Source organism: Microtus ochrogaster, chromosome 21 (genome assembly GCF_000317375.1).
Source record: "Microtus ochrogaster isolate Prairie Vole_2 chromosome 21, MicOch1.0, whole genome shotgun sequence".
Classification (NCBI taxonomy): domain Eukaryota; kingdom Metazoa; phylum Chordata; class Mammalia; order Rodentia; family Cricetidae; genus Microtus; species Microtus ochrogaster.
Genome location: NC_022022.1, coordinates 21,739,743 through 21,755,575, shown reverse-complemented (window position 1 = coordinate 21,755,575; position 15,833 = coordinate 21,739,743). Strand labels below are relative to the sequence as shown.

Here is a 15,833-nt window from a genome sequence, read left to right as displayed (position 1 = left end):
AAAAGGGCTAGAGCTAAAGAGCCAAGCAGTGATTAAAAGAATACAGTGTCCGTGTAATTATTTCGGGGCATAAGCTAGCCGGAGGCGGCCGGGGTGCGGCTGGGGACTCAGCCCCGCCACTCCTTATTACTACACATGGACTACATGAAGCAACTTAATTTTTTAGTGAGTAAGATAAGAAGGTAAAAGATTCTCTGAAGCAAAAGACAAGACTTAAAAACTGAAGGCAAAGCTAATGAAATCCCCCCATCCAAAGAACTAAAACACAGGTTTTGAAAACATCATGCCACCTGCTTCATTTTGAAGGGCATGTTTTCACGGGCAGGAAGATGAGTTTTGTTCTCATGAGACCTCATCAGCCCAAACCTGCATCGTCTTTGTGCCTCTGGACATCTGCTTTGTTCTTCGGTTTTCTACCCTTCACTTCCAGGTCACTGGAGAATTATCAGTTGGGAACTGGTTAGCCTCCTGTGGGTCCCATGCCTGTTTCAGGTAGCCAGGCTCTATCTAGACCCTGATGGTGGAAGAATACTTTCATGAACTGTAAACTCTACCAAGTTTTTTCTTTTCTTTATTTCTCCTCAACTTGTATCTTGCTGTTCCACTCTCTCTGAAGAAGGGGTGATATAAAAACATGGTTTGAATTATTATTTTTCCCCTCCCTACATGACAGAGTTATTTTGAAACTTCTGCCCATTACATAACTTCCTTGCATACATCTGTAAAGATCTGTTACCCAGGCTTCACTGCACAGTGGAATGACTTGCAACTTTCTGTCTTTCACTGTCACTTATGCCTAATACAATCCACATAGACTGATGAGATATTTTAATAAGATAGTGATATTTATTCTCAATGCTTCAATCAACAAATCCTTGTGGAGCATCTGGCAAACAGACACCAACTCAGATTCTGACTCCATTTGTACTTTAAGAATCCTTTCTTGGGTTCTGCAAAAGCGAGGGGAAGTCCAGCCTTCCTGAGAGCATTGATCCTTAAGAACTCTCTGCACAGAGCTCCAGTGACTCCTGGTGGTCTGGTGGTTTTTCAGAGTTCACTCTTCCATCATCAAATAACAGAGGCATGCAAAGTGCCAGGCTATGGATTCAGGCTGGTGGGAAAATGCCTTGGTTCTGTGTGTGACTGGGATAGATGAACATTTTAACAATGCTACTGTAAGCACAAGGTATCTCAAATTTATCCAAAACATCTTTGTCTTTCTTACTATATTAAACCCATATTTATTAAAGTGAATGGTTCATAGAAAAACCCAGAAGGGGTTCATTTATTCTATGGCTTCCTTTGTTAACAAACCACTATAGTCCCTTTCACATAAAACTCTGTTATTATTTGCATTTTTATGAACATCCTACAGGGAATAAATAACCAACTCAAAAGCTCTGGGTCTTTGAACTTTCATGAATCAGTTGATTTATTACATGATTATTCATTCAGTGTAACATTCAAGTTACAAAAACTTTTTTAAAGCATACACAAGTTTCTTGTTTGTAGTTATATAGGGTGCTGCATATAGTTTATGATTACTTTAGTTCATAAAGTATGAATGTAGTGTAACTTTAATTTTTAAGGAGGTCTCTGTAAGTTATTTTCACTGACTGCTCCTTAGGAGGTATTTCTGTGGTCAGTTTAGTGCATGACAAGAAAATATCTGCAAATGATTGAGTTGTCACGGCCTCTGGCAGCTGTGGAAACAAAATATTGGTGCTGTACTTCACTGAAAATTAAATAATTAGGATTGGGGAGAATTATTTTTATATTTGAGATACATTCCTGAGAGTATAAAAAAACAGTGTGGCTGATAAGTGGAAGAGATGTAGGGTATGAATATGTGGCATATAGACAACTTTTCGTTGGAAAAATAATTAAGATAACTTAATTGTCAGCATATCTGTAGTTAATAAAAAGTGAAGTCTCCATCATAACTATGTTGACCAGTTCACTAGAAAGGCTGAAACATAGACAGACCAAACCCTAAAATTATTGTTTTCCTCTTGAAGTGGGGTAAGTATTCACTGACAACCCTTTCGTTAGTCTCAGCTATAAACAAGCTCAGCCTCTTGCCTTTGACGGCATAACTGCTCACTGACAGAAGCCCGTTCAGAGTCTCCCTCTCAGAGAGACAGATCATTTTCCTAACAGTATGACTTTCTATTCCTTGTTGCTCTGTTAAAAGGGTTTCTGGAATTATCTCATTAAGCCATCTTTCTTTACATCTTTCTTCCCTTTTTTCAATTTGCTGAAACAGAAACTCCCATGGATTTGGAAGAATCTATAAGCTTGAGATACTCCTCTAAGCTGTATCTATAAAGATATTTGCTGAACTGTTTGAATAAGGAGGAAAGACAAACCCTAAATGTTATCATGCCATGGCCTGGTGGACCAAGATGAATATAAGGTGAAGAAAGGAGCTAGCTCGAATTCCTCTGACTCCTGGCCCACAAACTGTGCACTGCTAGGCTCCATCCTGCCTTCACTGCCTTGATGGGCTGCTTTCAACTATGAACAGTGCGATTTATTTATTTATTGGCTAAGAAGTGATGTTCTTGGACACTTTTGTCCTTGTGACAAGAAAAGCAACTAACAGAGGCTCACAGTCACCACGTAGCTCAGGCTGGCCTTGAATTTGTGTATTTCTGCCGTAGCACTCTCGGTACTGAGATCAGAGACATAGAATATCACTACTGCTTCTAAGGTTTCCTTTGTTTGTTTTCTCCCTGCCCTCAGAGAGCCTCACTCTTTATCACAGATGAAGTCCATGTTCCCCCAAATTTTCCAATTTCCCTGAGGACATCCCCCTGTGCCTAGGTTTTCCTCTTTATACAAGGAGCAACTCTGCTGCTTCTGCCATTCTCTCTACACCTCTTTCTTTGTGTATCTGTTGTGGGATTTGAATGTAAGTCTCTTGTACCATTAAGTTCCGTGTGTGTGTGTGTGTGTGTGTGTGTGTACTTGTACGTGTATCAATCTATCTATCTATCTATGGCTTTTATGTTGTGCAAAATAGACATATGGCTGCAATTATGAATGGTGATGTTGCCACCAAATTATAAATAAGCTATAGAGTGGTAAAGATAGTAAAAACATGAAAACAAATTTACAATACTACCTTTTTTACACGATAAAGAGCTATTGCAGTATGTAAATCTCATGGTGTTAAAACTTTCCTTTGTTGTGTAACTATTTCTGAAGTTTAGGCTTTGCAAATTCCCTACGAAGCCATCATCAGACTCTTCTGAGCTTCAAGACAGAGCCTGTTCTGGAAGGAGTCTTGTCTTTCTAAATGTAAAATCACCAAACTGTATCTGAGTAGGAACAAGAAAGCCTGCTCATCTCTAATAAGTCGAGGGACCTTTTTTTTTTTTTAACTTCTTAAGATTGGATTAAATGTCCAAAACTTGTTCTGTTGTTACCCTCTATAACTCTATGTCAGCATTCAGTTGTTACTTCAACAGACAAATATTAATAGCAGGGATGGTGCCGTTTTGTGATTTGTTTATAATCCTGATATTCAAATCTCATCATTTCTAAATAGAAACCAATGCTTTGATACCTAGCATCAACCACAGTGCTAGCCACCTGCCATTAAAACCTGGGATTTGCTTCCCCCATCTCTTTCTCTAACTCTGGAGACACTGGCAGCGGTCTAGAAGACAGTTCTTTGAGAATTTCTCTGGATACACGCAGCAAGCAAAAATCCACTCCATGCGCAGATTTTCTTGATAGCGAGACTCCTGAGTGGCTGAAGGCAGATTGAGGCTAAGCTAACATGACAGTTTGAGAGCTTAAGAGCATCGATTAGAGCATGTGTGAATTTGACCTTTCCACTACCTCCATGTTTGTGGCTTTGGTTCTTGTAATAGGTTTTTTTTTTTTTTTTTTGTTTGTTTGTGGTGTGTGTATAAGAAGAAAATTATTTCATACACTCTGCAGTGATTATTCTATCAAAACAAAAAGGGATATTGTTTTATCCCTTAAAGGGACCCATGAGTGTAATTTTAAAACTCTTTCTTACGAATTAGAGACAAAGCTGATGAGGAGCCAATGTGGGAATTCCATTTTTTGTGGGCATGGATATACATCCTGTATCAGCCAGCTTTGGAAGAATCTTTTGCTCTTGAGGTATTCTGTAGCTGCTGATTATACTGCCTATTGGCCAATATTCACATTGCACTTTTTAATTAGGTGACAAAGCAGTCCCATATATAGAGTAGTTGGTACTAATGAAAATTTACATAAGGAACCAAAGGAATTAAACAGATGTGAAGATTACTATTTTGCACTTTTTCTTTCTATTTGTACTCATAAAAAAGTGTGAATTGAAATGTAAAGAAAAATAGCAGTTGATTTCCCTCTACCAGTGAGGAATACTAAATAAGGAGTTAGCCTCATAAATATAAAAAGGTTCCTGAATGTTTCATTTTCACAATCTGTAACAGCAACAAAAATATACTATTTGTCTATCTCAATTCTAAGTCGTGAAGAGAAAAGTGTAAAATGTTTACCAGCTATTTCTGGTTTTGCTTACATGTTAAAATGGGGATAATTTCTGTTTCATTGGATTGCTATCATCGATGTGAATAGGAAAGTAGATACAACCATTGGACAGGTAACTCCGAGTCTTACATACTTTGCCATCACTTCCTGAATTTCATTTTGATATTACTTTTGATTGGTAAGGTTTATCCAGTTTTCTGCAAGAAGTCAAAGGCTCTCAACATCTCATCCTCCCTCCTCCACACTTCCACAGTGGGGAATGCATACCCATTATCCGCATCCACACATATGCGTATGCACCACAAAAACAGATCAATCAATAGTTTTTAAAAGGTAAATATCAATATTGATGATATACGACCATTATCAGAATGTTTTTTGCTGTTATTGTTGAAAATTCAAACAATTTGATTAAATACAGCTCAGTGTTTAAGGAAACTTGTTTTTCCTAAAAGGCAGATTAGAGCTTTAAGCCACTGAGCTGACTGATTATTTATATGTCAACAATCTAAGATGCTTATTAATTTGGGTTGTTTATTGATATATATTTTGACTATTACCTTGGTGTGTTTGTGGGACTCCTAACAGTTGAAGTAGACATGTCTCTGACTCTTTTTAGCTGCTCTTGGGATTCTTTCCTCATGTTGGATTGCCTTCTCCAGCCTCAATATGAGGTCTTTTGCCTTGTCTTACTATATCTTATTTTGACCTGGTTGGCTGTCATCTCTTGAAGGCCTACTCTTTTCTGAAGAGGAAACGGAGAGAGGAGTGGATCCTGGGGAGAGGGGAGGTGGTTGGGGAAGCTGGAGGGGCCAAGCTAGGGGAAACTGTGGTTGGGATTTATGTATGAGGCAGGAATCTATTTTCAATTAAAAATCATATGTAGACACAAATATATGTAAATTTGCATGCAAAATAATTGATTTTCCTTATATTAGGCAGTGTACTGTAAGCCCGTGTGGTGGATGGCTGCTCATAATTTAACTAAAGAGGACATGATTTGAGGCAACGTTTTATTTTTAAACACAGTAAAAATCATCCGCTGGAAAAGAGAGAAAATGTAGTGTTTTATTCTTCATTGCGTGCCCTAGAGCTAGCTTTGCTGTATAGATGGCAGATCCTCAATGAACATAGGAGGAGAGAATTCCCATGTAGACACAGCACTGTATGATGTGAACCATGGAATAAAGGGAAGCATACAGTCTGAAAGACAGGAAATGGGGCCGAGTTTGAAGTTCCATTTTGCAGTAATTTCTCATTAATGATGATGCTACCTCTCCGCCGCCTGCTTAGCAGGGGGACATCTGATCTGCTCTCTGCAGCCGGCTCATTGATTGGGTGGGTCGATGCAATCTGATGCATAAAGAACTGAGTAAGTGGGAGGCAGTGCTTCCTAGATAGCGGCTAAGAAGAGATATCTTACATTTGATGCCTTCAAGCTGTGTGGCCTCACATAGAGTCCGATTAGAAGTAAAAGCCATCCTAGAACTGACAAGTCTCTCTTTTATCGATAGGCAGAACATCACTGAAATTAGACTTAGAGAAAAGTGAAATGCAAACAGACGCTAAATCCTTAGGAACACGGCAAGAGGTTGCTCTTTCCTTTTTTTATGTACTCTGTAATATATATATATATATATATATACACACACACACACACACACACACACTAAAGGTTTGGAGCCAGGATCTTGGGCTACAGAGACTCTTTTTCTGTTTCTATTTTTAGCCTTCTGAACTGTCCAGTGCTATTCATTTTGCAACTAGCTGGCTACTATTATTCATATCATATGGAAGTCTGAAGCATTTGCTTGGTCAAATCCCCAACAATAAAGCACCATCCTTATTGCCAAGTTTCCTAATTAATTGAACAAGCAAGCAAAATAAAACTACAAATCTAAACACTTAAATTTTAAGAGATACAAAAACAATATTGAAGAAAATATGACAATTGGAAAGGGGAAATAATTTGTATTAAATATATATTTTAATATGTCCTATCATATTTATCTGATTTATTTAATATAATAATTTTTAATGATTTCCTAACAAAAATTAGACAGTAACACATTGCTAATATTTTTCCTCTCCATTGAGAGGAGGTGTAATGTTACCTGCCAAAGAGGGTCTTTCTGCTCTGGGAAGAGCTCAAAATACTTGTGGGCCAGTTGTACTGGAGGCAAAGTCTGCAGTTTCAAGTTGGTCCAGCTATGCACAAAGTTGGCCAAGTTCACAAAGGTGTATAAGCCCAGACGGTCGTTCCCATAGTTAGAGAGATGCGTCATGAAGATGCTGATCTGAAAGAGAAATGAAAACATCCACTCCATATCATAAGTTTGCCCTTCAAAAGTGGCAGTAGATGACTCAGGAGACATGTCACCTCACTTCAGAACTTCAGTAAGGCAGGTGCTGATATATTTTTTTTTTTTGTGGGAATCCACGTAACTTTTTTCTAAATTACCACTTTAAATTCTTTAAAATTAAGACTGAATTAGAGATTTGGCATGAGTTCATTTCTAACCAGTAGTATAGTGCCAATTTCAATAACAGTTTTGCCCTATTGTGAAATCAATATCATGAAACCCCAAATCAAATAATTTCTGTAATACTCAGGAACCAAAACCAAATTGCTTTTAAAGTATAACAACTGTTCCACTTATTTTCTGATGTAGATGCGTTCTGATGGAATTAGGTTGGAGTAAACGAGTTTCTTTGTGTTATAATGAGGCTTTTATTTGTTTCTTCACTGAAATAAAGGTTAAAGAAATGATAAGTCTTTGAGGATATGGGTAAGTAATTGAAATATTGCACATTGTACACATAGAAATGCTGCAGGGTGGCACACTAATATATGCAGGTTTTATGTTTTGATGGATGCATTAAAAATAGATTTAGTTTAGAAACCAGTTTTGCACAGGTATTTCTTGCTTTAGCCAAAAGCTACCATACTCATGAATCTTTTACAACTTTTCAGACCTCATGTGAGCTCTAAAATATTCTGCCACTTCAGTACTGGTTTTTTTTTTTTTTTTTTTTTTGTATGGCACAGACAAGGGGGAAGTGACACAGTTCTTGAGAGACCACACAAAAATTTTCATGGTGTTAAAAATATAACCTAATATGCACTCCATCAGGCATTGCAGTGGCAACTCAAACACTAAATAAAAGAAAAACTGCACAATACTGATCAAAGTTGCAGAGATTATTATGCACGTCTGAAAAAGAATCAATCATTTTCTAACAATAATAACTTATACTTGTTTTTAGTTCTTATATTATTTTTGAACACATGCATTTTAAATTCTAAATAAATTTTACTGTTAGGTGGGTCTATGAGTATTTCAGAGCAACCCACATATTCTAATTATAGGCTTTATTAACTTTATTTTAAAGTAACAGTTCCATAGTGCTGCAAGGAATTGTGTTAGAACACATATCTGAAATTGAGTGGTAAGCAAATATGGTAAAAGTGGTAAAAGCTAAGAATCTGTGGCTAGTGTGTTATATAGATGTTCAGCTTCTCTTCCTTCAGAGAAGTTATCACTTGGTGTGATTGTTATTATTATTTGGGAATAAACAATAAAATTAGAAACACAGCAACTATTCCAAAAACATTTTCATTGCAGCATCAGTAGGGATGGCAGTCCTTATAATACAAGCCCATTCTTCCCAAGATTGAATATTTTCACTGAACAACTGTCAATGTCCAGAATGGAAGTCTTTTATCTTAAAAAACCTAAGAGCATTGTCTTGCACTAGGAATATAATAAGTTATATTCTGTCAAGAAATTATAATTTCAAGAATGTGTTTCATAATTTGAAGGACTTTCCACTTTGTAAAAGATGTTATCTTTCTGTCTGTCATACTAGGACACTGAAAAGGTCCCCAAAGACAGTGAATTAAAATTACCTTCCAGGCCTCGCCATTACACAAAATTAAAAAAAAAAAAAAAAAAAAAAAAAAGAAGAGAGGATGAGAATTTGGCCTCTTGATCTTAGTGCCTCCAAATTCTAAAATATCGCAAGTTATACAGAACTCACCTGTGTTAGGTATGGATCTAAACCTCTTACATACATGAAATCATTAAATCCTTGTCATGCTCTTACAAGGTAGGAAGTTTTGTAAACTTCCCAGATGAAGAACTCGAACACAAGAGTAGTTGAGTAAGTTGTCTAAGTCTCTATTGAGGAAAGTGAAGACTAGGAATTGAATTCCCAAATGCAACAGCGAGCTGTGGACCTTCACTTCAGCATTTTTTATGCATTGAATTTAACACCATCATTTAAAAAGGAAGGAAGGAAGGAAGGAAGGAAGGAAGGAAGGAAGGAAGGAAGGAAGGAAGGAAGGAAGGAAGGAAGGAAAAAAGAGGGAGAAAGAGAAGAAAGGACAAAGAAAAATTCCATAGATGATGTTGGGGGAAAAACCCATGTATTATTTTGAGAACTCACATGTTTCTCTTTCTTCTTGAAATAGAAAGACAAAAGATAACTTGCTTAAGACTTATTTTCAGTACTAGAGATTGAACCTAGGGCCTTAGTTCTGCTACTGATCCATATCCCTAATCTCTTTTTATTTCTATTTTTCATTTTTGTTTTGACACTGGGTTCTAATCACTTTCCTAGATTTGCCTGGAACACACTTTTCTAGGTTGGCTTTTTTTAAATTAATTTATTTTATATGTATGGTATTTTGCCTGCATGTATGTCTATGTGCTGCACCCATGTCTGGTGCCCATAGATGACAGAAGAGGGTACTGGATTCCATGGAACTGAAGTTACAGATGGTTTTGATACATCATGTGGATGCTGGGGTCCTCTGCAAGAGTAATACATTCTCTTAACTGTGGAATAATCTTTCCTAAACTGCCTTTGAATCTGCATTTCTCCTCTCTCAGCTCACTGAGTCCCTGTGATCATAGCCCCACTTATTTATGACATCTTAAATGCAAGGCGTTTAAGACAATGAATCAAGTATTACATAATAAGAACATATGAAGATAATAGTATTGCTTTCATATCTTTTTCCATTTCTTTTTCTCTGGGGTTATAATCAAAGATTTATGCTCTAAAAATCCAAAGAAGGGATATTTACAAGAATGTAATTTGCATAGTGACTTTATATAATTTACGTGAAAATTTAAAGTAAATTACTAAAATGCCAGTTGGCACACTTTTTTAAACCCTAAATATATTTAATATTTGAAAAAGATTGGGTGCTCATTCCACTGACTTGTTCATTAACCAATCTCTCAGTTTTACACACTTATCTCAAGTAGGAAGAGAATTTACTGCAGGCCCCTACTGTGGGAGTTTCCATCTGTAGTCAGACTTCTTGTAAGTAAGATTCTTGTCAATCACAACTTCCATTAAGAAATAAGAAACTGCAGGTGTTGTCCCTCAGAAAAATTATGTTTTCCCATGACTAAAATCATTATGAAAATGCGGCACAGGCTGAACACCCCAAATAAAAACTTACAACCCTAGAAATCTGCAACCTGCCTCTTTCACTGTTACTTCAAGATGGAATTTTAAGCACCTATCAGTAGTCGGAGAAAAATACCAATAAAAATCAACTTTGGAACTACGGTAAGGTTTATTTTTATATCACAGGTAAATGTATATTATCATTTCATTTGGGTATTATAATGGTAACGTCAGAAGACATTTATAACACACCAGTTCTAAACAGTTTATCGAGGATTTCTGTGGGCCAAGCTTTGATTCCCAAAGGAAGCACAAGATTTAGTCCCGAAGAACTGAAAACCCCAGTGTTTATAAGTAGAGTTGTTCGGTATGCTGTCCTAAGCCAAGGCTGGCCGCTGCACTAAAACATCTCATCGTTGTGTGTATGAGCAAGCAGTCAGCTGCCACGGCTGTGGTGACTGTCATAAGGGGCACTGTGTGCACATGCTTTACTGGTAAAGAGCAAATTAGTGCTGGTGTATGGTCAATTGACTGCACTTTAAGAAAAACAGTTTTGCAGGCACAGCTTAGCTGTGAGTATCTGGCCTGCTAAAAGCGACTTTTGTGCAGACGGAGCACTTTAGCTGTAGCATTTCTGGACAAATAGCTTATTTAAGAGGGATAAAATGTTCAGGAAGTGTGGGGAGAAAACAAATTAAGGCTGTGGCTAGAGGCCGAAAGAAGGTAAGTCAAGGGCTATGCAAGACGAGATAACAGCAAATAATGAATTTTCTGACTTACCATATGTTGCTAATGTTCCGTTACATGAGAGTGATGGCTCCTCAGCCACTTTTATTACTCATTTTGATCACTACTTCCTTTGTACATACTAAGAATCCCTTGGCTTAGTATTTATTACCCACGGGATTCCTGAGACTATGTATGACTGAGTTGTCACACGCGCACTCTGGACCCTGAAATATTGTAGCATAGAGCTCTGAACCGTCTTAGAAGAATTCTCATGTGACAGAGGATACACAATGGATTATTTTGAGAGTCAGGTTCGGGTGTTGACCTCCTTAGACCTCTTGGAGCCAGGCTTCCAGAGGTCAGGAGGTCAAGGTGCTTGTGTTTCTGTGATTAAGCTTGCCACTGGCCCGCCTTTATCTTGCCTTAACACTCAAGTCTCCCAGCTCAATTATAACAAAACAAACAAAAAAAAAAAAAACCAAGTTGTAATACTTCCTTGTCTCCGTTGTAGTGATCTAAAAGCAAATTCATAGCCTCTGTTGTAGGCTGATAATTCATTAGGAACTGAAAGCTTTCTTCTGGGCTGATGGCCAGATATACAGTATGTATCAGAAACTACTACCCACAGAAGAAATTTATTAGCAATGCCTCTTCTAGTTCCAGGTCTGTGCATGCTTGTAATCCCATTACTAAAAACTGAGCAAGAATACAAGCTTGAATCCATACTGGTCTGCATAATGAGTCTTCGCCTAAAAACAAACAAAAAGAGGTCTTAAAGATTTTAATGTGCCATACGTATATCTTCATAATAGGACATTGAGTGACTATAATTGAACTCTATTTATAACCTCCGATTGAGTACAAAAGTGATGTTGTGGTAACAAAATTGGATATTTAATGACCCCATACTCCTTGCCAGCCACAGGATCTCTCTGGGCAACCTTAAGATTGGCCTTGAACTCTTCATCTTCTGGTCGCAGTCTTGTGAATCCTGAGGTTATAGACATGCACCATGGCACCTTGTCTAATCGGTTTCTTTTTATAGCATTTCCCTCTGTGTTGTAAAGTTGCTCTTTCCCAAAGTGTAGAAAAAAGAGAAGGGAAGACAATAAACCAAAAATTAAACACCCCATCTTATCTACACAGCAAGGCAGCAACATTTTCTGGGTTGATTTAGAATATTTTCTGAGTCAATACCATCAAAGTTCCCATGCCTTTTCAGCATGTATGGCAAATACAGCGCTACTGAAAACTGTGTGATTGTGAATATCAATAACCAGAAAAAATATCACAGTCTCATAATTTGGAATTTAGGGCCACCTTTTATGGAACACGTTTTTAATTAAAATACAGTTTAAATATTTGAGTCTTCAGTTATGAGTTCTACACTGACTTTAAAAATAAACTGTTTGTAAAGTTCATCTTTCATAGGAAAAAAAAAGAATAGCTCTGCAGACAGACATGAAGTTCGCTTGAGGGAGCTTGTGCTGTGCTCACACAGGATTGTTCAAGATAAGCATTAAGTATTAGCAGGCAGTTTCTACTTTTGTCCCTGTGGCTCTGACAGCATGCTTTTTTTGTTCTTCAGAATGAGTCCATTGTGTTTAAAAATATGTCCATTAGCTGGTTAAATTATTGATTAGGCTTTTAGTTCTCCTAAGATGTGGAGATGGATGGGAGGCAGGGAAAGAATTCTGATGGCTCATCTCATGGGCATTGGCATTGAACTCATAATTGTCGTAAAAAGCATAATTTAGATTTTTCTTTTATTCTAAATGTAGGCTGTAACCACACAAAGATAGTTACCATAACGTTATGCTTAGCCCTGCCAATTTGAATGTAATGCTCCCTCATTTAAGCCCAGTGACATGATTGCTGGTCATGATTGCAGGCACTCATACCTCTTTAGTTTGAAGCAATTAATGTCTCAGTCAAAGTATGCATCTCTAAAATCACCCAAAGTCACGAAAGTTTGCCAAACCCTAGAATTATATTGTTCCATTACTCCACATAAAGATCGCCAGAACCTTGAGGTTCACTACTTAGAATTAATAGTGTGCTTGTCTAAAATGAAACAAACACTGTAATGGTTAGCTACTGTTTTATCTTTTCTTAATGCGTTATACTAGAGGACAGTAATGTTAATTTACTATGAAACTCTACAAAGTGCTTTTATGTTCACTTTTCTTTTGTGTGTCCAATTGTTTGAATAAGAAATTATCCTCTTCTAGAAAGAAGAAAGCAAGAACAAAGAGGCTTAGTGGCCTGTCTGAAGTCACAAGGAAAGTGACAGTCAATCCAGTGAACAAGTCCATTGCACACTTAAAAACTTGTGAGATGGGTAGCTATCATGCCAAATATTCAAACCACAGCAAAGTAATTAAACTAAAGGCAACAAGAGCTTGTGGGTCCAGATTCGGTTTTATTTTATATGCTGTATATGTATCATAACCTTGCCAATAAGTTTGTTGAAATTTCTTAGACTTTTTGTAGTTTCTGTTTGTCTCATTATGATAGCCTCAGTAATTTTTCTGTAGCAACTAACAATATACCAACTGTGAATTTTTCGTACATTTCATTCATGCAGAATTTCACTTACATATCTTCAGGAGTGAGGGCAATTAAAGCTTCGATGTCTGCATCTGAATGCTCACACACCTTTCTGCTTAGTTCTGGCTCTAAACATTTCAAGATAATAAATACTGAGGTTGAAAGTCTTTATTTCCTGTAATAAGATTTTACATCCGCTGCACCTCAAACTGGCACCAAGGTTATAGAATGGGAAAGCAATTCCCGTCTCCTAGGCTCCAAGAAACCTTGCTATGATTGAGACAAACTTTTCAAGGTAGGTTAGCTGAAAGTGACTCTTTGAAGGAGCAAGGTGAAAAGCAGGAAAGGGGCAGAAAGAGAAAGTAGAGAGATGAGGAAGCCACAGGGAGAGAATAAAGAGAAAGAAAATTTTAGAATCAGATGTGCTGACAGGGGAGAAAAATAGGCTTCTGAAAGTGGTTTTTTGCCTTTAAATCTCCACTCAGAATTAACTTCAGTTATTGATCATACTCAGGCTGCTTCCCTTACCAGAGGGGTTTTTGTGTTCCATGTGACTTTCATTGTGGTTTCATAGAAGATGGGCAATACCACAACCATTCATATTTAATCACTACTCCTAGCTGATGTTTTAACATTCCATACCCTTGACTCTTCAAAGGAAGTCTCTGCTTGGGTAGGGGAAAAACTAAGCATTTTTAATTAGGGGCCTATTTAATGAAGAGAATGACGTATCCATATCATTTTTATTTATATTAATAGCAGAAATCTGAATGTATCCAAAAATGACCTTGCGCCAATGTAATAATCCATTCACATTGTTTTAGTAAGCAGCAATGGGAGGTTAAAGACTTGAATCTGGACCAAAAAGCCTGGCTGTGACACTGACACTCCGAACCAGAGGTTTCCTATTAGTTAAATGAAAACAATAGCTAAGCTTTCAGGTATATTCTGATGCTTAAACAACTTGTGGTTTGTCAAAATAATTTATAAATGGAAAACATTGCATGGAAGACATTACAACAAACATGTTCAACTAAAGTAAATTTAGAATATAATAATACTCTATGTAGGTGGATTTCTTTCAGAGGTTATAATTACCTGCAGTCAACCACATGGTAAGAAAATACTAAATAGAAACAAATAATTCATGATTTTTAAATGTTCGTTAAAATGTATTGTTGATTGTTCTATTTTATTATTAATTTCTTAATGTGTCTAGTTTACAAATACATTTTATCATAGATAAATAAATGTGTCCAGAAAGCAATATGTTGTACATGATGTTCCAGGGCTGGTATAATGTACCTCCAGGGATGAAAGGAAGCTTCTGTCATAGCTATTGTATCAAACATATCTGAATTATATTTCTTAGATAGTTGCTTCTGGATCTGCAATTATTTGTGCACATCATGACTTTCAGCACTTAGTATGATTTCTAGTTAAAACAGGAAATATTAAATATATTGTGTACCAGTGTGAAATGGCTAAGTTAGATCCCTAGCACACGAAGCTATTGTTCAGTTTTCAAGGTGTTTGTGAATAAATTCAAGTTCTATCCACCAGACTCACTGAGCATGGATGTAGTTAAAAGTCAACATAGGAGGAGATGGTTAAATGGAACTTCTGTTTCATTTTAAAAAGCACCATGAGTGCATTTTGGAGGCAGATAGGATTCAGGAGTAGCGTAATGAGCTGGGTTCTTGCTTTCTCTCTGGGACGCTAGCATGTATTTGTTTGGTCCTTCATAGTCTGTTCCTGCACTGCCACATGAGAAGCGACGTTCTTTGAATAAGAGGACTCTGCTGCTGTCGACTGCTGTTGTAGCCTCCCTTCTAAAACACAGGAGCACGATAGGTGTGTGCAACAAGAACGTATTGAGTGGCTAAATGTCTCCTTGGTAACACACACTTACTTCTTTGGCAGCAGCAAATGTGGAATAACTTAATCGCTTTCCAATTATTCCTCCAACTCTAAGGACATGCGGGAGAAAACAAAACATTTTATCCCACAACCCTGAAAACAGCTGGCATTTAATAGGACAGAATGAATTGCTAAATTACATTTTTATTTGTGTTTTCCATTTCTGTGATCAGACTAAATGCAGCAGAAGTTCCATTCTGCATTTCATTATTTACCAGCCTTCCAGTTTCTCAGTCATAATATTTGGCTAGTGAATTATTAACAAATCAGAACTGTTTTGATTCGGGACTGACTAGCATGTAAACACTGATCTTCCTGAAGAGAGGAGCTGGGCAGCAGCTTCGTCAAAGCAGCAGTAAACAGGGCAGCTGTTCTAACAGAGAACAGAAGGCTCCTGATGGATCTCAGCAAGCTGGACCTCTACTTCTCTTTCCTCTTCAAAGTTAATAGAGGCTTAAGTCATTAAAAGGCAGCATGTTTGCAACTGAATCACCATGCTATACATTTGTGTTTTGGTTTTCTTTATTAGGCAAATAGGAACTGAGATTTTAGGTGTCAGGATTTTGAACAAAGGTCTCTGAGTTTTGCACACTGGAGGACTGCCACTGTTGCTTCCTATCTGAGCTACTGGCATTACTTGTTGATGTGCCCGTATGTTTGTTTTTCCCAAAGATCAAATTTTCTTTCTAACAATA

The 15,833-nt window shown here is 37.2% G+C and overlaps 1 protein-coding gene across 1 annotated transcript in view; it reads right to left on the bottom strand.

Annotated features, from left to right (window-relative positions):
- Ndst4 (N-deacetylase and N-sulfotransferase 4) overlaps positions 1-15,833 on the bottom strand; it is a 269,358-nt gene that overhangs the window by 43,586 nt on the left and 209,939 nt on the right. Inside the window, exon 7 of the mRNA XM_005357237.3 lies at positions 6,630-6,812. Within this exon, the coding sequence (XP_005357294.1) occupies positions 6,630-6,812 (183 nt within the window). The remainder of the gene's footprint in view (positions 1-6,629; positions 6,813-15,833) is intronic.